General features: G+C 34.6%; 2 protein-coding genes across 18 annotated transcripts; one reads left to right on the plus strand and one right to left on the minus strand.

Moving 5' to 3' along the window:
* Positions 1 to 2883: 2883 nt before the first annotated feature.
* LOC18434764 (myosin heavy chain-like protein) lies at positions 2884 to 9128 on the plus strand. 15 transcript variants are annotated; one of them, XM_088874347.1, is made up of 9 exons: positions 2884 to 3194; positions 3606 to 3746; positions 3886 to 3942; positions 4030 to 4195; positions 6346 to 6414; positions 6527 to 6583; positions 7918 to 8076; positions 8515 to 8598; positions 8794 to 9128. In XM_088874347.1, exons 4-9 carry the CDS (start codon positions 4154 to 4156, stop codon positions 8857 to 8859), a joined length of 477 nt encoding a protein of 158 aa, XP_088730473.1. In that variant the 5' UTR covers positions 2884 to 3194; positions 3606 to 3746; positions 3886 to 3942; positions 4030 to 4153; the 3' UTR covers positions 8860 to 9128. The 15 variants fall into 15 exon arrangements, 12 of the variants coding, with proteins under 12 accessions (XP_088730473.1, XP_088730460.1, XP_088730464.1 ...); XM_088874334.1 differs by having other exon boundaries at positions 4082 to 4195; XM_088874338.1 differs by having other exon boundaries at positions 3619 to 3746.
* A 1500-nt stretch (positions 9129 to 10628) lies between these two features.
* LOC18434763 (Class II aaRS and biotin synthetases superfamily protein) lies at positions 10629 to 22727 on the minus strand. 3 transcript variants are annotated; one of them, XM_006844826.4, is made up of 14 exons: positions 22552 to 22727; positions 21799 to 21844; positions 21304 to 21460; positions 21093 to 21175; positions 20841 to 20933; positions 20218 to 20334; positions 19818 to 20005; positions 18489 to 18555; positions 17999 to 18121; positions 17765 to 17917; positions 15631 to 15915; positions 13432 to 13650; positions 11913 to 12006; positions 10629 to 11091 (listed from the first exon to the last, which is right to left on the minus strand). In XM_006844826.4, exons 3-14 carry the CDS (start codon positions 21416 to 21418, stop codon positions 11027 to 11029), a joined length of 1602 nt encoding a protein of 533 aa, XP_006844889.2. In that variant the 5' UTR covers positions 21419 to 21460; positions 21799 to 21844; positions 22552 to 22727; the 3' UTR covers positions 10629 to 11026. The 3 variants fall into 3 exon arrangements, with proteins under 3 accessions (XP_006844889.2, XP_020523237.1, XP_011623595.1); XM_020667578.2 differs by having other exon boundaries at positions 21799 to 21854; XM_011625293.3 differs by lacking the exon at positions 21799 to 21844.
* Positions 22728 to 23328: the final 601 nt, after the last annotated feature.

A 23328-nucleotide genomic window follows, 5' to 3' on the forward strand; every position in this document is an offset into this window, starting at 1 on the left:
TATGAACTTCTTAGTTTGGTTCATTATGTTAAACTGATTATTACTTGTTACTTTCATCCTCTCCTGCTCAATTACTCCTGACCTTTGGGAGTCGAGGTTTTTTTTCATTCTAGCAAAGAAAAATTTGTTCCAGACTAGGACCTTGATGGGGTGTGTAATAGTAAAAAGTTGCTCTTGCCGAATTTGGCAAAAGAGTTCAGCTGGAATTTGCTTTGGCTTTAAAGATTCAAGGATATTATGGTCACGAGAGTGGGGAGAAATGGAAGTTTCTTTGAAACTGCTCTTTGGATATCCACTAACGGGGTTTTGCCACACAACAAGAACGAGCTCTATTACGGATCAAACTGCTGTCACATGTCACATCCATGAGGAACAACCTTCTCATGGTTGACAGAGGATTGAATGAGGAACATTCTTTCAAATTTTCATGAGAAAACCCCTTATTTGCTGAGCGGAGGTCATCCTATATGATGAACAACAGCTTGAATATAAACCTTGGTTGCCTCCCAAAATGTACAAGGGGTCAAACCATCTCCAAATGATCTGAAGTTTTGGAAGTAGGCTTATAATACCTTGGATTAAGCCATGTAGGCGTACCTGGCATATGGTAGTTCTGAAGGTGCATCAAAAGGCACCCAAACTTTGCAAAACTTGGATGACAGTCAGATAAGGGTGTGGTTTTGCATATGGGTGCGGTTTGTATAGAGCCTAGGCTCTAAACAATCAAATTAGAGCCTACCTTTCAAATAGTATCAAGAAATGTTGCTTCAATACTAGAAATCTTTGTGATAGCCTTAAAATATATTTTTATCTTTATTTATCAGATTTAAAGCTTAAAAAATAGTATAGAGCGATAGATCTATGAAAACTTGAAAATCTTGAAAATTGACGGTCGAAATATGCATTACAAAATACATTGTTTCCAAAACTTGAAATCTATTTTTTTTCTCATGTTCATGTATCTTGATGTCGAGATGATCAATTTGAGGATATTTGAGCATCAAAACAACCTCTCCTAATGAAAGTTTTGAGGTAGGCTTTAATTTGATTGTTTAGAGCCTCGGCTCTATATAAACTTTTCCCTTCAACCTTAAACAATCCAATTAAAGAGCACCTCTAAATTTTATCATAAATGTAAATTTGATATAAAAAATTCTTAGGATGGCTTGAGAATCAATTTTCATCTGTAACTATAAAATTTTAAACTCTAAATGTAATTCAAATCAAGTAAATCTATAAACACATGAAAATCTTGAAAATGAACGGTCCAGATAATGAGTTGCAAAATACACTATTTCGCAGACTAAATTTTTTTTGTCTTTTCACATTCATATATCTCGATGTCAAGATGATTAATTAGAGGATTTCCCGACATCCAAACAACTACTTATGATAAATTTTAGAAATGTACCTTTAATTCTACGTTTTAAAATTGCAACCTTATATAAACTTTTTCATGCCTTAAAATGAATATATGCAATTCTTTGCCCCATTCCAAGTATCATTTCATAGGGTTTCACATTGACCGGTCGCCAGGACCTCTGGGCAAATGGTGATTCACAAAGGGGTATAAGACCATATCCTACCGTCACCAAACTTGGGTGATGCGCTTCGAATGCCATATGATTGAGATTCCCAGAGTTTGATCTCATTTATAGGCCACTTGATGGGGTCCCAAATGTATTGGCTGAAAGTGCATATCTGCCTTTGGTATATGTCAAATATACAAACAATTTATATAGAATGTTGCAATTTTATAATATAGAAGCAAGGTGCACCTCAAAAATTCAATTAAAAAAAGGAGGATCTAAAGTTGAAAAACCTTTCAATAATTGATCTATGGATATAAAAAAAAAAAATTCAAATCCTAAAAATGATACATTTTGTGACAAGTTATCTGAACTGTCCATTTTCAAAATTTCCATGTATTTATAAATCTACTCGATCTACACCCTTCTTGAATTTTGATAATTAAGGTTGAACATGGATTTTAAGCCATCGCAAAGTTTCCTACACCGGAACTCCATCCTCTAGCAAAATTTATAAGTGCACTTTATTCCTACAGTATAAGGTGGGCACCTTGTACAGACCTCACCCATCAAATGTTTGATATTAAGACATTGGTACAATCAGAAGATTATACGCAGCCCTAGTACATGGATATGAGGAGTATAATTTCCTTTATCACGAAGTCTCATGTCTATAAGAGCCCGCTGGTTGAACATTATCATTTTTATTACTCATGAAGTCTTGGGCTTAGCTTCAATAAGATAAGATGAGGGAAAATGGAATCAAGTGGTCTAGACATGTGCAATGTCAATCTAGAGCAATACCAGTTAAGAGGGTGATATAGTTCAAGCGGAAAGCTCTTAAAAAGATAAAGGGAAGATTGTCAAAAGATATGGATGGAAGTAGTGGGATAAGATATGATGTTTTTTAGTCCGATTGATGGCATTTTTGATAGAGCATAATGATGAAACATGGCTCATGTTGTCGGTTCCAAATAGTTGATAATGATTTGTCTAGATAATATGCTAGAAGATGTATTATATTTAGTACTTAAAATTCATTTTTTTTCCCAATGAAAAGATTGTAGGATTTTTTAATATCGGAACAGTACTTTCGGGTGGAATTTTGAGATCCACCTTATTTATAAACATAAATTTGACACCTTAATATAAACTTTTGGGAAATTCTCATAAATATATTTTAGTTTTGGAAAAAAACCCCAACTTCTCGTCCATACCGTTTCTTTTTTAAAAAAAATTTGAAGACATTACGGTACTTCAATAACACGGTACAAGTCTGTTGAAAGGTGCGTGGCCTCAATTTCGGGACCCACTGTGCTGCATTGCTTCTGCAATATACTTGAATTCATGATTTCAGGGTTTAGGGTTTACCGTTATCCCGCTTCATTTCTAGGGTTCAGAATTCAGGGGTTACTGCTGCGTTCTCTTTACACACCACCATTTGGAGTGAGCTTTTCGATGTAAATTCTTGGCTATCTTCATTCACAGCTTTAATGGCAGATTCATCAGTGGCCATGAGCTTCAAATGGATCACTGGTTTCATCCTGATCGCAGTACGTTCATCAATGCTTGGTTGTGGCCATGAAACTCTTGAAAACCGATCGTATAATGCCTCTTCTGTCTCTTCCGAATTGGAGGAGCTCAAAACAAAGGCTGAATTTTTAGGTCAATTCAATCTCACTTAACAAAAATAATATCAGAACACCTTACATCTTCTAATGTATCTATTTATTCTTCTATCAGATTCTTCTAATCTTCCAGATCTGAAATATCTGGTTTCTTTATAACATCTAGCAAACAATTTCCTTTGTGGATTTCTTGAAATGTAACTAGACCTGTTCTCAAATCTGAGCTAAAAATGAAACCAGATTACATTATTGGCATTGTAACTAGACGCAATTTAATCCACAGTTTTGCGCTCTACGTACTATCTTAATTATGATTTGACTGAAGCCGGTATAATTCTAGTTTTAATGCTAAAAATTCATGTATTTTGATGCGGCTATGTGGTTAAACCTTCACAGAATGAACTCATTGTGTCAATTTGTATTTTTTGATATATAATTCTGTTTTTAGATTTTGGATACAGAATTTGTCCTTCAGGAGAAAACAAATGAGCTGAACACTAAAGACGCATATATTGCAAACACTCTGAAGATTATAGAGGAGAAGACAAATGATATCTTGTTCCTACAAAAATCTTTGGATGATTTAAAGGTTTATTTCTTTCACTGTATTAATTGAGAATATATACACTGATAAGGATTTTCCAGTTTCCTATGCCATGGTTAGTTTTTTTTTATCTGATCCATTTTTTTCCGCTTGACCCACTATGCTTTTGAACGCAATATTGTAGCATGTTCGGGCAGACTTATCAAATTTAGAGGAAAGAGTTAGTGGACTGGAAACAGAGGTCAGTTTAGAAATTTTCGCCATATGACTATTTACTTCACATTCATCGAAATGCTTCACCTTTCATGTTATATGTACGTCTTTGTAGGTTTTCTTATGAGAAGCACTAATCGAGTATCAACTTTGACTGGAATGCTTAGGTGGGAATCCTCAAGATTGTGATTCAAAAGAGCAAAGCTGATCTTCAGAGTTTAGAGTATCGAGCCTCTGACATGGAGAAGAAATCAGAATTGATGGCATCACAAATTGAAAGAGTTAGTCTACAGCTTCTTTCCGACATCAATATTGTGCACTCTGGATTCATACTAATGTGTCTTTTGCATACATTAATTTGCATATGGAGCTGCCATGTTACTTATTTGTAGCCATTAATAGGAAGGCAAATTGATGCAAAAAAGCACGTAACATATCAACTATATGACATTTTACCCATTTATCAAAGTACATCTAGAAAATCCAATTATTTTAATTCGTGATTACCTACCCTTTGCCGGGAAAAAAAAACAAATGGTTGAGTTGTTAAATTGTTCATCTCTTGGGTGCTTTTGATAATTTTTTCCCTAAATAGAAATATAAGGACCGGTAATCTTGGGAAAAGATCCTGTCAGCCCATAGGCTGACTGCTACAGTAAACGCCCACGGCCTAGATTGAATCTGGGCGGATTTGACCTTCACGATTTCATTTCGTATTTTAATTTTAATTTTTTTTCTACAAATCCAAATCACTTGAAATTTGGGGCGTCTATTCTTCAAAAATAGTAGAATCTAATAAAAATATAAAACAAATAATTTATAATATAAATTGATCAAAATACCCTCGAAACATTTTGGGGGTATTTTGGTCAATTTATATTTTACGAATTATTTTTTTTATATTTTTATTAAGTGCGCCTTGATGAGAAGAATGAACACTCCAAATTTCAAGTGATTTGGATTTGTAGAAAAAAAAATTAAAATTAAAATACGAAATGAAGTCGTGACCGTCAAATCGGCTCAAATTCAATCTGGGCCATGTAACAGACCGCCCGTGGGCGTATGGAATCCACTCCTGGTAATGTTTCTTTCGCATATATTTGAGCATTAAACCATTTCTGGACGTGATCAAGTTTGGGCTTTATCTACTATGACAATAGATTCAGGAAGACCAAAAAAGTTGAAACTGCAATCAATCTTGTAAATATTTGCAATCTGCTAATCTCAGTATACAAGCCTTTTGGTCAAACCTTGTTAAAGAATCTGTAACTTATGATCCTGATGGAAAATCTATAGTGAATACACCTCTTCCCCAGTGCATGTAGTGAGTACTACAAGTGTCGTTTACTTATTATGATGTTTCATCTTTTAGTGCTATTCTACTTGTAACTTTTGGTCTTATGGTATATGTCAATATAGAGGATGATACCAAGGAACTCTGTTTGTTTATAAATGGGTAATATCAGTTTAAATGGGTAATATCAGGAATAGCTATTTATGACGCTATGCAATCTGTACTGCCAGAGGTACATACGATATGTTTGGGATCACCCGCTTCAATGGGATCTTTTGTCTTGGTCGGAGGAGAAATTACCAAAAGTCTAGCCTCTGATAGGCCTGAAACCTTTTTCCTTTTTTCCTTTTTTCCTTTTTTCCTTTTTTTGTTTTCTTTTATCACTAGCTTTAAACTAATCATTTTGTTAGCTCTTTCTAAGTGCTTCTTCCTCTTCTCCTGTTCTGTATGTTTCCAGATTATTAGGGGCCAGTAATATACTTGTACTTTCATGTGTGTACAAAAATCTGATTCTTCTTTAATTCTTCTTCAACATTGCTCTTGATTCAACAGCTCTTTGTGGTGATGTGGAATAAATGGATTATTTCTTTGTGTCTCCTAATCAATGTGATTGAAGACATGGTTAAAGAAACTTCTTCTAAAGTTCTTACTTGCTGCTTACCATAATTCACAATCTTTTCCCTCCCCATGTAATGTAGCAGTATGAACCAACAATTTGATGCTTAGAAAGCTTGTTTTAGATAACATCATTATGTTTCCAATAAAGTTCTTACTTGCTGCTTACCATAATTCACAATCTTTTCCCTCCGCATGTAATGTAGCAGTATGAACCAACAATTTGATGCTTAGAAAGCTTGTTTTAGATAACATCATTATGTTTCCAATAAAGTTCTTACTTGCTGCTTACCATAATTCACAATCTTTTCCCTCCACATGTAATGTAGCAGTATGAACCAACAATTTGATGCTTAGAAAGCTTGTTTTAGATAACATCATTATGTTTCCAATAAAGTTCTTACTTGCTGCTTACCATAATTCACAATCTTTTCCCTCCGCATGTAATGTAGCAGTATGAACCAACAATTTGATGCTTAGAAAGCTTGTTTTAGATAACATCATTATGTTTCCAATTGTCAGATGGAAGATATTGTTACAGAGCAATGGATCCAAATTCGGCAAACTGAGCATGCCCTTCAAACTGTGCAAGTATATATGGTCTTGTGAACAATCTACTAGATTTACCTGTCTGTAGACTTGTAAGTTATATCATGACCTCTTTGTTTAATTTTATGCATTATGCATGTTTTTTTTCCCTTAGATGATGACTTTAAAAGCTCGGAGGAAAATAGACACTGCAGAAAGGATAGTATTGAAGGTAAGAAACAACTTCTAGGTTCCTGTTTGCAATTTTGTATGGATATGTTAGTTCATTAAACTTTGGTTGTCTACATGGCTGTAGAAAACCTTCAATCTATTAAAAAAAAAAAAGATTATAGAAAACCTTGATAACATTGCATAGTTGACTGTTTCTCCTATTGTCTAGCACTTATAAGAAAATGAAAATGTTAAGTAAACAACAGAATACCAGTTGCAACAGAAGATTTTTTTTATTCTTGGGTCATGCTTGGTTGGGCCCATAAGTCTTTCATAAAGTAAGCAAAATTTCTAAGCTTTCCCTAAGTCCAGAAGCCCTTCCTTTTCCCAAATGCTTAAGGTACATCACCATTTCCTTTATTTCCTTGAATGCATTGATTTATTCCTTTCCAAAGTCTTACAATAGTGATACAACACCTTCCTTATATGAGCAGGATTAGTTTTCGTAGTATTCAGGTGCAGTTTTCAGTTTCTGGTCAGTTTCCAGCTGCATTCTTTTTTTATACCCTAAACTTCAAAAATGTTTATGCAACATAGACACAAAAACTTTCTTTTTGTTCTCTCCATGGCTTATACATGTATGCTAGCGGGATCACTATGCAAGTTTGGCCTTTTTTTGGAAGAAATCTGTATTCCCTAATTTTGGAAACTACAGGGCCAAAATATGTGATATGGGAAGTGCCATGAGATTTTGAAGTTTATTGGTCACTTGTCCATGTTTAGTGGAGAAAACCTGCCAAAATTTCAGTCAGCTGGAGAATGACATTCGAAGCATAAAAAGTTGTTTCCAAGAAGAAATGATATTTGGCTATATAACATTTAAATTGATCCAGTCTGGTTTAATCTTTGAAATGCTATATGGAAAGAGAATGCTATATGAAACCGTATTTACTATGCTGGTTATGAACATATAGAGGGATCATCCCTTGAATTGGGAGAAGGTTCTTGCCTTTGACATTCAACTTGTAATCACTGACATCAGGTGGCTGATGTATTCACAAAAGATTATCCATATGTTGGCATCACACTCATTTCTAGGCTTTTAATGCACAATGGTGTACCTCATCAATGGAGGATAAAAAACCACTGCCATGTTCTATCATGTCCTGTCATACTTATCATTTGCTCAACTTTTCATGAGCTAGAAGCTTCTTATTGTATACTGCATCTGATATACTATTTTCGGTTATGAAAAATTAATGTATCCTTGTATAATGATCCAGGCTTCTTATTGTATACTGAACTCTTTAAAGTCCAATGCTAATCTTTATTTTTCTTTATTGGGGAGGTTTAGGATCATCTTTATTCTCCCACTGACATCATTCTGATGTACAGTTCATCAACAAAGTTGCTGGATATTCACTGGATTCTATTATACCTGGATCATTCCGCTATTATATTTTGAGAGAAATACTCATCTTTAGTTCTTATGTGGATTGGGCTGCTCATCAATTAAAAGGAATAATAATAGCTACTCGAGCATACCATCATGAGGTGTGTGTCCTTTCCCTCAATTTCTTACTACAAAAATTTGGAATATTTGTTACCAGCATCACCATGTCAGGTGTGTGTGTGTGTGTTTACAGGCATGAGAGAGCACTTAATCCCCCGCCCTCAAATTAGGGAAAAAAATAGAATTCTTTTAAATTGGTCCCCCACTCTCTATATGTCATTTAGAATCTTTTGGAACTAAAATGCAAACCTGTGATAACTAGAAGGCAGGTGCTCAATAATTTTATCATTGCATTCATTATTTTGCTCTTAAAATAAGGCAATTTTGTGTCATTTTTCTGCCTCAATGATTTCCGTTTTTTTTCTTCTTTTTTTGGGTCAGTACTTTCTTTTAATCTATTATTGATCACAGATATTTGATAAATTCCAGTTTGGGAAAATGTCTTCCTATCATATTTTTATGAATTTTTATTTCTGCAGCTGCAACTTTACGTAAAAAAAGTAATGGAGAAGAATCAGCTCACAAAAAAGATTGCTAGCAATGACGAGGTTGTTTTCTTCTTGGTACGTATTTTCTCATGCTACAATCTCATTCTCTTAACCTTTACACAATCTCGACAAGCTTATGCTTCTCTAAAAGCATACTCTTAAAAGTTTTATGCTTCTTGGTACGTATTTTCTCATGTTTTCTTGTTTGCTTCTCTAAAAGTTTATGCTATCACTACCGAATGTGGCATCTGACTGGAGTGTGTATTTCAGGCTTCTATGTTGATAGTCGTCCCTATAATGGGTGCTTGGATGCTATACTCGTCCACTTTCGAGTAAGACGTCCTGTTAGAGATAGTGCTTCATCCAAAATCAGGGAAATCTCTTTTTAGGGCTGGTTGAATGTGATTTCAAATTCGCAATCATGTCATTTATATTTAATTGCACATTCGAGTTATGCCCTTTATACTCATATGCTTTTATTTGTATATTATAAAATGGAAGGGTCCAAATTTTTTAGTGTCATATGGAGAAAGAATAACATTCTCAACTCTCTGTTGTTGACATTGGACGGTGGAAAGGCTGCTAATATACTGTTTGAAAAGAAACATCTACTATATAGTGTATAATCTCTCTTATAAATGATTCCTGCGTGCTGAACAGACCACTAATCATGACAAAAAATACTTTTTCTTAACAAGTAGTCGTTGAACATTTCAGTCAACAGCATTATAAAAGAACATTTTTGCCTTCGTTCTTGATTAAAAGCAATCAATAATACCACTCTTTTTAAACAAAACTCGCCTTAGCAATTTCAGTTCATTCAAATGCATACGGTTAGAACAGCATGGTGGCCTATCATCATCATCATATTTATTGTGGTAGTGTGATAATTTGAAGAAATAAATTTATTGTAAGAGCAGTGGAAACAAGTGCAATTGTCGCATGGTGCCCCAAATTCCCAACCTTAAATTGAATTTTAAAATAGAAATGGATGTTCGTATTTTATGTGATTTTTCTTCACTTCAACGAGAGAAATGCCAAGTGCTATTTGTTCCGAACGTGTTCATGTAGGTATCAAAGACCAAACTTGATCAATCTCATATTTGCAGTAATAATTCATGCTGCATGCAGGAGAGGTATTTAATAATTGGGAAGGTACTGTAAGACCAGTCATTTTAAATACAAGGAGGAGGTCATATTCACACTTATCCATTGGATATGAAATCCCACTTGTCTATTGGATATGAAAGCCTACTCAAGCTACCATCTGCAACTACCCTATTTTAATGATTATGACTTTATACTAAAAGTCAATGGTTATACATTTCCCAGACAATAATGCATAAATTTGTTTTCTTTTTTGTTTTTTTATTATCCTATGAATAACATAAAGTCGAATAGGAGTCTACTTTTTACCGCCGCCACTGTATTAAGGTATGTTCTCGATAAGTGCAGTGATGGAAGTGCATGATGGTGGGAATGAGTCCATCAAATGTGCAAGTTTCTGTCAGGCTTTGAATGTGGAATGACAGATCCCAGCCGTTCCTTATTGACATCTGAGAGCTGAGATGAAGGAATAAAGCTGAATAATATAGAAGTGCACTAATTGTATACAAAGTCTTTTATAAACACATCCATTGTACATTTCAAACTCTTTTAGAGTATGAACGGATGGGAATTATTATGAAGAGCATAAGATGCCAACATCTATAGTCCCACTCATTTTTAACCATCGAATGTAAATCAATGGCTAGAAATGCATCATTATTATGTATACTGTCAATAAAAATTTTCTCAAACTTTGTGACTCATTCTCAGGTCCAAATTTCAAATTCAACTCCTAAAAATAATTGTGACCTTTTTTACCCAAAATAAAGTGTCTTAGTATACATTCCCAAATTGTCTGCTAGGGATAAATATAGATTCACAACATTAGTTTCAGCTGAGTCGTCTACATTTTCTACATCTACCACTATACTCTGTCTCTATGCATAGGTTTTACCACATAAGATGTGCAGGCTCTATGCCTAGAAATGTACCGTATGAATTGGACCCATAAATCTGAAAAATTCAAATTCTGAACTACTGAATACTTCAAAAGCAAATTTGACCAAAAAGAAGGCAGAGCACTTTGGTCATCAAAAGGTAAGTTCAGGGAAATTACAGTTTCAAGCAGTAGGCATCTGCGGTGATCTGCTCAGTGTTTTTACAAGAACCGGAAACAAAATTGTAACCAAGGACTTAAGAAATCAAATAAGTGACAATAGCAAAAGAAAACGCCTCAAATGACAACTCTAAATCCAACACGTTCTCGTGCATGATATGCATGAATTTGTGAATGTCTCATACCAAGAAATGATTAATTAATTAGGTGGGCAGAAGACATCATAAAATTAGTGGGCAGTGGCAAAAGAATGCCTACAAAATCGCGCACATGGATTGAAATCTATTAAGAATGTTGACTATATGGAAACCTTTCTTTAACAATGGCATACAAAGATGCTCAGTAACTCCTGCCCCACAGCGTCCACTTCTTTGCTGGCTTTCCTGTTGCAAAGCACAAGGTCCCTACATGCGCATGAAGAACGGCAATGTCAGTTGGGTTGCGTATATAGAGACCATCATTCTATCAAATTCTATCAAATACTCCATTGCCTAAGAAAGCACTATCCCGATGTGAAATCTAAATTTTCAGAACTTGCAATTCAAGTATTTAACAAAATGGGAAGCCCAAACAAAGGGATTGCTCCTCGAGACAATGGCAATACTAGAGATGAATACGATCTAAAAGGACAGGCTACACCCGTGCACAGAAAATTTTTAATTCTTAATGTCAAAAACTCAAACATAACCAAAACATAACTCCAATTTTCTTTTGATTTTCTTTTTCTAAACAGCAGGCTATAATTTTAGAGATTTAAAATTACAAGGAACATCAGGAAAGTAGGGACTTTTGTTTTTTCATTTACCGGATATTAGTCTTCCAAGTAGTTGCTCTCCAAATTAAAGGAAATTTGTAATGGACTATAAATTCAGTGCTTTGGAATTAAAAGGAACATCAAGAGTGTGGCACTTCGGTTGCTTACAAGATATTAGTTTTTTAAAATTCTTGCTCTAAATTTAGAAGAACCTGCTTGAGATAACGCCTCAACATAATAGAAACTATAGAACATCGGTATTTCAAAGAACAATATTTTGAAAGCAATATTTAAAAAAGAAAAAGGAACTCTTGTTTAAGGGCACAAATAGAAAGTTCCCCTCCGACCAATTATGATGAGCACAATGGGATGAGTGCAACGTCAACAAAATCACCATCTCCTGTCGACTCTCCCTTAAATCATCCAATGAATAACAAAAACTGAGAATACTCAGCACCGGTGGAAACAAACCTTCAGGGACAGGTTCTTGGTCAAATGGGGAACAAAGGGTCTTCGCTGCTCCAGTTTCACCTTTAGTTCTTGCTTTCACCTCCTTCTCAACTTCCTGGCAGTAACATATGCATTATGACATCGAAACATGAAAGAGTAACACATGATGAAGATATAAATGCAATATGAGTCCTAAGGAATCAAACAATAACTGAATAATTCATCAAGATTACTCTATTGCACAGAGATATCGTAGATCGATTTATCAGAAATCTTCTCATGAAACAAAGCCAGATTTGCCCAACTTAAATATCGAAGCACTTGTCAAGTTCCAGTATGCCAATTATAATCTACCCTACACGTCAAGGACTTCCAACTATCAAAAAAGAAAAAAGAAAGGTACTTCCAAACCTGAGGGGTAACAGTAAAACTGCTCACTGGTTAGTATTGCAATTCCCTTTTCTTGAATGATGAAAAATCTCTTTCCTCTTACAAAAATAAAAATTATCATATATCGATGGGTTCACTTACAATGTCCAGAAGGTTAGCTAGCTGATTTCCTACTACTTCAAATCAAATATGAGGTTAGAGTACAAAATTATTTTGCTAAATAAATATTTCAAAATGAATATTAATACCCATCTAAACTGCTCAAGTAACGTTACAAAAGCTCCGTTCGTGTGACCCCCAGCATATCATAAAAAATAAACAAAAAACTTCATCACCACTGACTGCAAGCAACAAGCAATTATAAGATACAACCTGCCTTCAAACGCCAATGAAATGGCATAGATTGTCGGATTTGGATAATTGCCTAATTAACACCTCACAAGATGGAGGTGTAGAATCATGCATGACTAAAATGTCTAGTGTCACAATCCTACAAAGATAGTGACTTCTGCAGCAATATATAAGAAATTTTGATATTCTAGTTCACCAATGCTGTCCTTCCCTTGCAATAAAATATACAGTGTTCTCTAAGCTATGGGTCCAGCATATCGTATAAAAAAAAAAAAAAAACTTCCTCACCACTCACTACCAAGCAATTATAAGAAACAACCCGCCTTCAAACGCCAATGAAATGGCATAGATTGTCAGATTTGGATAAATTACCTAATTAACACCTCACAAGATGGAGGTGTAGAATCATGCATGACTAAAATGTCTAGTGTCACAAACTTACAAAGATAGTGACTTCTGCAGCAATATATAAGAAATTCTAATATACTATAATATACAGTGTTCTCTAAGCTATGTGTAGATTGAGGTCCTTAATTATCATTCCAGAATTTAAATCTTTGAATCCAGCTAGCAATTTGTTCACACCAGAAAAACAGACAACAGAACATAAGAAGACAAAAAAGTGACTCAAATATTAAAAAGAATGAACAAATGGATAGACATGCTTTCTGTAAATAGAGTGAAAATGTTCCTAAATGGGTGAGATGTACAATCAAATAGAACAAAACTCTGGTCAATAAGAAGATTGAATCATGTGCACAATAAATTGTCTCCCTTACAGATCCATATGGGATTATACCTCCTCATCGCACCATGGCACCAAGACCATTTTCTTGTTATTAATGGCAGCCGCAAAGTCCTCAAAGGTCTTTGCCTTAACAATGCAAGCATCTCTTTTCTCCTTCGCAGTTTTAAACATGCTTTCTTGAATGCTTTCCAAAACCTCCCTTACAGATTCAACTAAATTATCTGAAGGAATGTCCTTTTTCACAGAATTATCACGACGGACAATACGAACCTGCAAATTAAGCTTTCAGTCTAAGAGCACAAATAAGGGAACTGATCATTAAACGAATAATAACCAGAAGAATGACAACAAATGGTGATAATAAGAACTGTGCATGTAGCAATTACCATCAACAAAGTAAAATTGAACATGAAGACCCACGCATAAATGCACATGTGCTCACATGCGAGAACGCGCACACAAAAGCTGACAGGTCCATTACATAAACTTCTACTTGACAAAATTATCCTAGTTTTTCATTTTTATTCACAAAATGTTTTTTGCTTTTTTATCGCTTTAAACTAATTTATATTTATACCATGATAAAGCATCTGACTTTTCAACATTTCTTAGAAAATGTACTAATTATAACATCTAATATATGAAGAAATTATAATTTTGAATTTATGAATACTTTTTATTTCAAAACTAATTGATGCCAATTTAGAAAGAGATCTAGAATTTTTAGGAAAGCCTCGTCACGGAGTCCTACAATAACCTATTTTTCATATTTTTTAATAGTGATTTTTTCTTGTCATTTTATTTTTTAACTAATTTATGCCATAATAAAGCAATTGGAATTTTCAACTACGTATAACAAGAGATTTTCATATAATAAATTATAGATATATAAATAGTCTTTTATTTTTACAATAATTAATGCCAAATTAAAATAAGAGATTTGAAATTTTAGGAAATCGATGAGATTGGAAAGAATCTAGGAATTGATTAGAGAGAGAGATAGAGATGGATTTATTAAATGTGCCTCCAGATGACCGAGAATAGAAAATGGGAAGAGATATGATCTAGGAATTCTAAATTTACTCATCCTAGCAAGATTTTAGGAAAACTAGAGGAAAGGGAAGCCATGAAGAGAAATTCAATATTCACACACGCACAAGTGAGAGCGCAGGCACGCATGCACACACAAACACATATCAAAACTTCACATGACCATATTTCAGTGTTTGGGCTAAAGCCAATATACTAAATTGCGCAAGAAGAATTTATCCATATACCATCTATTAACATGATTTAATAATTGAATGAACTGCTAACAGAATTCCACTGTGCATTTACATGATATCAAGAGAATCTACATGGTGAAAATGCTTACAAACCGAAGTATGGCATGCATATGTACATGTGATGTGTATGTGATACAATGCAATGGTGAGGGATCCACTGTCAGTTCCCAAATGGGTAGTGGACGTGAATCATGGTCTGGATACCAACAGTTATAATATTATGATGCAGTGACTCATTTCTAGAAGTCCAGCTTTGACTTTTAAGAACCAGCTAGTCACATCAACCATGCCTTTGAGCAGATCTCATACCCCAAGAACTTAGCTAAACTGAATCAAAGAAATAGTTGGGTAAAAAAAAAGGGGGAGCACAGAATTTTAAACAACTCCTACATACTCTTGAATCCATTCTAAATTCTAAATGTGGATATCACCTGTTGATGTAAGTTCAGTTTGTTGCACCATGTGTCTAAGACAATCGCTCTAACAGCATGCTTAGAATTATTCGATTGAAAAGCTATATTCACTTCATTTACATTGAAAACGATCAATCCTCCCAAGTCAAACTTTACAATAATCCCTCAAAAGTTCCGAAAATGAACCATACCACCAAATTAAAAATAGATCTCAGGAGGCCACTCCTGTTACCACAAAAAAAGGGCATCTCATTTTATGAGGTTACTAATAATTGAACACACCAAAATTAATTCCTAAGATCTCTTAGCATGTCAAGCACGAAAAGCAATGTGCATGTATATGGAAAGACGTGAGCACATACTTTCATTAAGATTATAATTTCTTTATTGAAAAGCGAACAGACGGTTCACAACCAGAACTTTGTACACTAAAATAAGCAGCTCCAACCATTACAGCTACAGAGATCACCTCAAATGCAGTAGATCAAAGTAAACCCAATGACAAAATAATCATGAATATGCATATTCATGTTGCAATTTATGTTACCAACCTGCTTTTTAGCTATGTCTTTTGGACCAATTTCAATACGCAGTGGAACACCTTTTAATTCCCAATCCGAGTACTTCCAACCTGGCGAATAGTTGTCTCTTGTGTCTGCCTCCGCCCGGAAACCAGCTGAATTCAAATTATTTACAGTTTCAGAACATGCATCCATGATGGCTTGTGTGTCAGCATCCTTGTACGGAACAGGGATTACAATGATCTGCACTGGCGCTACACGAGGCGGTAAAACTAAGCCTTTGTCATCACCATGAGTCATTACCATAACTCCAATCTGGTATGCCAAAAATAAAACTAAAAATATTATTGAGACACCTTATATTTGATATAATTAAGAATAGAAAGAAGAATACCATAAGTTTCTGAAATTTTTCAAAATATAATATTCATTAATTAATAAGAAATGCCAAAACCTTTGAGCATCAAAGACAGACCAAATAAAATAAACCATGAAATGACTAAGAACATTGGCAAACTTTTGCAAAATAGATATTCACTACCTCTATTCAAAGAATTTAAAGGTGCCAACGGAATAGTACAGTAATAAACCACAAAGTAGAGAAACAATATTGTTTACGAGCATTAATTATCACAAAGGACATTAGTCAGTTTCAGTGCACAGAGAACTAAAATCATCATCCACAAGCCAGCTGAACTGAATTTCAATATAACTAAAGCTAATCCAAAATGCATGTCATATCGTGTGATGTACAAATCCAAGTCCAAACCAAGCAAATCAAGCAACCCTGTGGCTTAAACATAACTTAGACAAAACGAGGGACTTAACTATCCTGCGTTCCAACTCAAAAATAATTATATGCATCATGTGAAACCCCCAAGGCAAATAATTGAGAAATTTTCAAATACTGAACAGAGGAAAACACTCCACACCAAGGGAGACTAAAAGCGAATCAGGGGGGAGTGAATAAGAATCTTTGCAGACCTTCAAAGGACCTTTCCCTTCCAAACTAGTAGCTTCATCCTTAAAGCACAATATATAACCCCAAAGAGCTTTCCTAGGAAGCATAACACAACACAAACCAATGTGGGCAATGAGCCAATCCTGAACCCAATCAGCTCCAAATAAGAAGCAAGAATCCTGAAACCTGCATGGGCCTTGAAGATTTTAAGCTCATTTGCCAGAAAATTCAGCATGAGACACAAACACTACCAAGAGACCCAAGTTCTGTGCCAGGAAAAAATTCCAAGGAAGTTATGACTCCAGTTATCTAGTGTTTCTACAGGAAACTCTAATGCCTTTCCAGAGTATTACCATAAATTTTGACCCTTCAACCTTATCTAATCCCTCATGTCCCCAACATACGCTACAGGAGTTATCATTCCAAGATATAATAAGGGACAAGTTGTTATCCAGAAATTATTTCAGAGGCAACCTGATCATTTTCTCAGTGAATACAGTACTCTCATATAAGTGTCATCCTTCTCAGAGCACAAGCCTAACCCTCTCAAAATCTTACAAAAAGCTGCCGCTATAGCACAAGCACTCACCATAAACAAATCAATTCAGTAAGCAATTTACTCAAACATCAAACTGTATAATGACTATCACACGTTCATAGTTTTTAATAAAGGCAATTTAATGTTTTATGTTCATAATGCATGCTCCATGAAACTTAGTATATATACATTTGTTCTTTTTTTGAGGGTAAATGTAATAAAACCATAGAAGAAAGAAATCTACAGTGCTAAAGTTTAACTACTGTTAACAATCATGGTACTCCTTATGCTTGTTAGGTTGGAGAAGCCAACCTCATGTGAAGCAAGCTTTCACAACCTCAGGTACTCCACTCAATTCCTTTCATTTGCATGCAAATCTAGAGGCTAAGAGGCCATTGTACACGCCTCTTCAATCGTCAACCACTGAATATGATTCACTTTTTGAATCTTTATTTTTCCACAATATAATTACAAGAAAATGGTACCACTTGCAAAATGCCGCAAATGCATGCAATAGATAATGACAAACATTATAATAGATTGTTCATAAAAAAAATTTAAAAAATAAAAAAGCCAAAATGAGACATCAGATCAATCCAAGCTATTAAAAAGGATACAACAACTATCTCCTCAAAATAGAATAAATGAAAATGGTAGAGACTTACAACACGAGTACTGTATGCCCAAGAGTTCTGCCAAACCATAGCCCTCTCACCCTTTTCGTTCTCAAAATTTATTTCGAACATCTTTGCAAAATTTTGACCCAAACAGTGTGAAGTAGCACCTTGTATACCACGACCAGTATTTGGTATGAAAGCCTATCAAACAATACAGAGTGTCCACATATGTCACTGACCAAGAAGATGAAATCAAAAGTATAAGGACAAAGAGAAACGTACCTCCACACTAGTTGTATAAAGTCCGCCGGCGAACTTCTCAAGTTCACTTTTCTTTCCCTTAATAACAGGAATTGCTAAATATTCTTCATATATCCTCCGATACAATTCTAGAATTTCTAGAACCTGATCATAATACACCTATATAAGAAACACATGGCAGGAAATGCATATCTCTGCGTGTGTGTATATGTGTGTGTGACCACAATAAAGGGTACAATCAATTTCCAATTTTGAATTGTCATCATCCGAAAGAACAACTAAGAACAAACCAAGTTGACAACGCATTAAAAGCCATGCAGATCCTCTTTTGGGGATTTTTTTTGGGTTAGTAAGACACACTAGTAGGAAGAAAAGGCACACGAACACAATCTTTTCGGAAGTTGCAACAACAAATAGCAAACCATACTCAATACAGAAACAGTTCCAAATATTACATGACATATGCGAAACAATTGATAATTGAAAAACTTCCAATTAAGATGTTATATACCTCGCTATCAGCTTCTTCTTTTGTTGCAAAAGCTGTGTGTCCTTCTTGCCAAAGAAACTCACGACTCCTACAAATTGCGAAATAAATATAGAGTAAATTAATAAATAATAAATATATCTCAACAACGATAAGCAACATAATAGTTTTAGCACTGTGTGGCATGTTCAAAAGCAGTGCATTAACTCCAGTTTTTTGTACTGTCGTGTGAGAGATGTTCCAAAGGTTGCAATCCCTCCCTTATAACCAGTCGAAACATCAAAGAGTACTTGTTAAGTGCAAAAATTGCAGTAATGCTGAGATAGCTGAAAAGTATCTAAATTCAAAAACTCAACATAATCACGAATGGAATGAACAGAAGCAACTCGGGCTTGTATCTTTTGCAATAACATACCATCATAGTTATCAAATGTGGCCAAATCAAAGAGAATACGCCCTTCAGTTCATCGCACATACCCGCATATGTGGGCTATCATTATGCGCCTGCATATATGGTACATTACTGTATATGCACGCACATCACTCTAATATCATGCGCCCACATATGCCACACATCACTACATATGCAGGACATTACTCATCATTATGCACCAAAATATGCAGGAGCCTGGTGGGTGGAAAAACTGCCCACAAGCAAGGGCATTTCATCATTCCTCCTCTAAAAGACTCCCTTAGACCATTATTTCATGGTTCTAAGAAGATTAAAGTGAAAAAATTAGGAATCAAAAATTTTTCAAATTTGATAGCTTCAATAAAATTTGGGGATTCAGGTGAATATATTAGAGACAAGTACTAAATTAAACTTTGTCACTTGGCACAACACATGTTATTTTGTGTTCTATTTAATTTAACAAATAAGATGGATTAATTTACTTTACATGTTAACTAGATACTAAAAAAAATGCCCACTATTACATAAATCACATATTCACCTTATTCGTTGCATTCTAATATTTATAATTTCAAGAAATTTGAATTTACTGTCACATATTCACATTATTCTTTGCATTCTAATATTTATAATTTCAAGAAATATTAATTTATTGATCACATTGAGGTGCACAGATCGGAACCCCCCTAGTGCACTGAGTCTGCATCTCGCATTTGAAACCTTGCATGCTCAAGGCATCAATTGCCAATAAAGAGGTTTAGTTATCCAGGACATTATAAGGAAATAACTGCTACAAATCGAGAATTAATGCTGTCCTAGCACCTAACAGAATAAGCATTCTCAAGACATCCATCGCCAATAATAAGATTTAATCGTCCAAAACATTATGAGGAAATATATGCAAGGAATTTTTTAAATGGACAATATATGCAAGGAATGACCTTATAAAAGGAGTGGGGTTGCTGAATTCCCATCGAACAACATTGCACCATTGATTAAGTCTAAGAGGAAGTTCACGGTGCCCCCTAATCCACTTGGCAAAGTAAGGATACATGACAGTCTCGCTTGTGGGACGAATAGCAATGGGCATTTCCAGATCAGATTGTCCAGATTTTGTAACCCATGCGACCTGAACAATATATTGAAGAAAACAAACAATGTAAAAAACTATCAACCATAGAACATGAACAGCAGTAAAAGATGTCTCAAGAAAGGTGAAAAACAGAAAAACCCATATGATAATCAATATGTTCATTGATGCTCACCATGATTTGCCAAATTATCAGACCAAAAAATGTACATGCAATTCAATTATGTCCCCTATATTATTGCAAACCTCACCTCTGGGGCAAAACCTTCGATGTGATTTTTCTCTTTTTCTAGAACATTTGATGATACAAACAATGGAAAGTAGCAATTCTTCACCCCTGACTGCTTTAATTCTGCATCAAAAAATTCCTACAGAATATAGACTGTGAAATTAGGTTTCCTGGTTAAACAGAACGATGGAATAAACAAATATTTTAGCAGGGAGAATGACACATTGCATCTTCTTTTAGCCAATAAAGTCAAATATTGCTAATGTACTTGTATGACATTTAAATGAGTCATCACTGCTCACAGTAAAAAGGTATATTAACAGTTTCATTCATCATTTTGAGTTCTTCATTTCTAAGGAACTTTTTTTTTTTTGGGATGAATGTCCTATGAAAATAAAGTAGTTAACTGATCTTAAAATTATCTGTCTCAGTGAGCACACTTGGGAGCAGCAATATGTTTGTATCACCATATCAAACAATCCACTAAAACTGTAACAGCTAATCTGTTAATTCTGTAGGAAACAAAATCTGAAGTAGTCTTATATTCCTCAAGGAAATGAGTTCAACAAAGGTAACAAAGACTTGCGCGCAATGAAAACTAAGGAATAAGATACTCTAGCAAACAAATATAAACCCCCTACTTACTCTTAGGGTGTCCCATATTGAATATGCCCATGGCCTTAGTATATAGCAACCAGAAACATCATAGTACTCTATCATTTCACTCTTAACAACCACCTGAAAGTTGAAGGAACCATTATTTCTTAAAGCAATAAAGTTCACAAGACATATATAAAGCTTGAAATACAAATTAAAAAGTAACAAAAGACATAGGATTAGAATTTAATCCTAACAAATCCTCCTCTTTGTGGACAAGTTTACAGCACACAAAGATACCTCAGCATACCACTCCCCAAAATTTTCATCCTTCTTATGAGAAAGGCCGAGGCCAGTCTCTTTCTTAACTTCCTTCATCTTTGCTGAATAACAGAAAAAATCAATGTAGGACTTCAGTACTCAAGTATCATTGTACAAGGTAGTACCATATATTATAATTAAAATATAAACCATTTGTTTTCTAATAACAAGTATTTCAAGAAATAAGTACCTCCTGGCTTTGGACCGCCCGTTTTATCTTTCTTAGCCACCGCTCCCCTGCTATTTTTTTCACCTGAAGGATCCTTACCACCAATTTTGAGGTTTTCCATGTCTCGAGTGGACATAAATGCAGTGAAAGATTTTGCAAAGGTAAGATCTACAATATTCTGTAACCACAAAGAATACATCAAAAATTGATCATCCTTCTTTCATATTGCAAATTCCTAAAAATAAAATTAAAGGATAATCCCACTTTTCCTTGAAATAGTAACAATCCAAATCCTTACACAATAGACTTTTATTGCAGAAAACCAAAACAAACAAGTATTCATTTAATTGAAGACAATCAACATAGAAGGAAGAAATAAGAAGATCCATCATGAACTGCCATTATATTTACAAGAAACATTATTATCTCATGGATCTATCAAAATCACACAATACTCTATCTAGGTTCCATATTGTAGCAAAAAAATTTCTCCATAATAGTAAAAAAACAATTTACCTTTGGTTTCCAAATATTTAGAAGCCCTGTGCAACTGCTAAAACATCTGCGCATTTCTTTCAATTGAACAAAAGAAAAGGAAAAACTAAAATCAATGAAAGTTTTCTACCACTGCAACTTCCTTGGATTTAATAAGCAAGAAACTGAATAATCTGATAATAAAAACTAAGCTAAAAAACACATATCCTCCATCTCCCACCAATCAAATAATATTTAGATTCTTCAAGTCCAATAAAATCAAGAAACAAAAGGAATTATTTAAAAATATTGAAGAAATAGGAATGCAATCACGATGTTTCTTCCTCTAAGGGTCCTTTTAAACAGATAACAGCTCAAATTTCAGAAAGTTACGAGCTTTTCTTCTGTAAACACAGCCTTCTTTAAGTTCTTGATAAATCGGATCTTCACTTTTCGATTTATTGGATCTTTCCCGTGAATGCAGCTCAATAAGGTGTATGAACAACACAAATCCAATAGCAACTGGTCCATTGACCAGGAAAGGAAAAAAACAAAAAACAAAAAAAAATCCAACCAGGTAAGGTAGAAGGGAAGAGAGAAGAACTAGCAAGTAGCAACATTACATTCCATGAAAACAACTAACATACATGCCATAGAAACAATTAGACATAGAATGTTCAGACATGTATTGAAGGGAGAGAAACTATGATACTTAGATAGTGAAAGAGACCTTAAATTCCATAGGAAACAGGTTTCGAAGTTCCATGAAACACATATGGAAGAGAGAGAAATTACCGGTATTAGAGAGAGAGAGAGAGAGAGAGAGATGGATCGAAACGGCCTTCTGGCTTAGGAGGCCCGGCTTCAAGATGCTACTGGTTGGGGTTTCCTCTGAGGTGCCAGGAAACAAAGTGAGGACTAGAGCAGTCAAACCCCACTAAACAATAAAATCTCTCTTTAGGGCCTGCCTCAAACGCCATTTTCTCTCTCTCTTCATAAATAAATAAATGACTCTCTCTCTCTCCACAAAATGAAATCTCTCTCCCCCTCTCTTATCTTGCAAGGGGGGGCAACAAATGGGTTCACGCTTGTCCGGAAAACGGGGCGCCACACAGCTTGATGATCGTTCTCGGTTTGTACAGAGCCAAGGCTCTAAACGGTCAAAGTAGAGCGCACCTCTAAATAGTGAAGAGAAATGTGGTTTCAATGCTCAAAATTTTTGTAATAGTCTTAAAATATATATTTATATCTAATTATAAAATTTAAAGCTTTAAATATAAATAACATTAATATGTCTAAAATTTGAAATTCATTTTTTTCTAACATCCATGCATCTTGATGTCGAGATAATCAATTTACGAATATTTGGGCACCAAAATAATCTATGGTAGTGAAATTTTTGAGGCATGCTCTAATTTGTTTGTTTAGAAATGCTCTAATTTGATTGTTTAGAACCTTGGCTCTACATAAATGTTTTTCTTATTTTTAATTTCTTGTCTTTCATTTCACTTAAAATATAAATGAAGGATGCAATTTCTATAGGGTGCAGTTGGCATACGGATGCATCCGTAG

Source organism: Amborella trichopoda, chromosome 1 (assembly GCF_054954075.1).
Source record: "Amborella trichopoda isolate Santa Cruz 75 chromosome 1, AtrichopodaSantaCruz75HAP2 v2.0, whole genome shotgun sequence".
Classification (NCBI taxonomy): domain Eukaryota; kingdom Viridiplantae; phylum Streptophyta; class Magnoliopsida; order Amborellales; family Amborellaceae; genus Amborella; species Amborella trichopoda.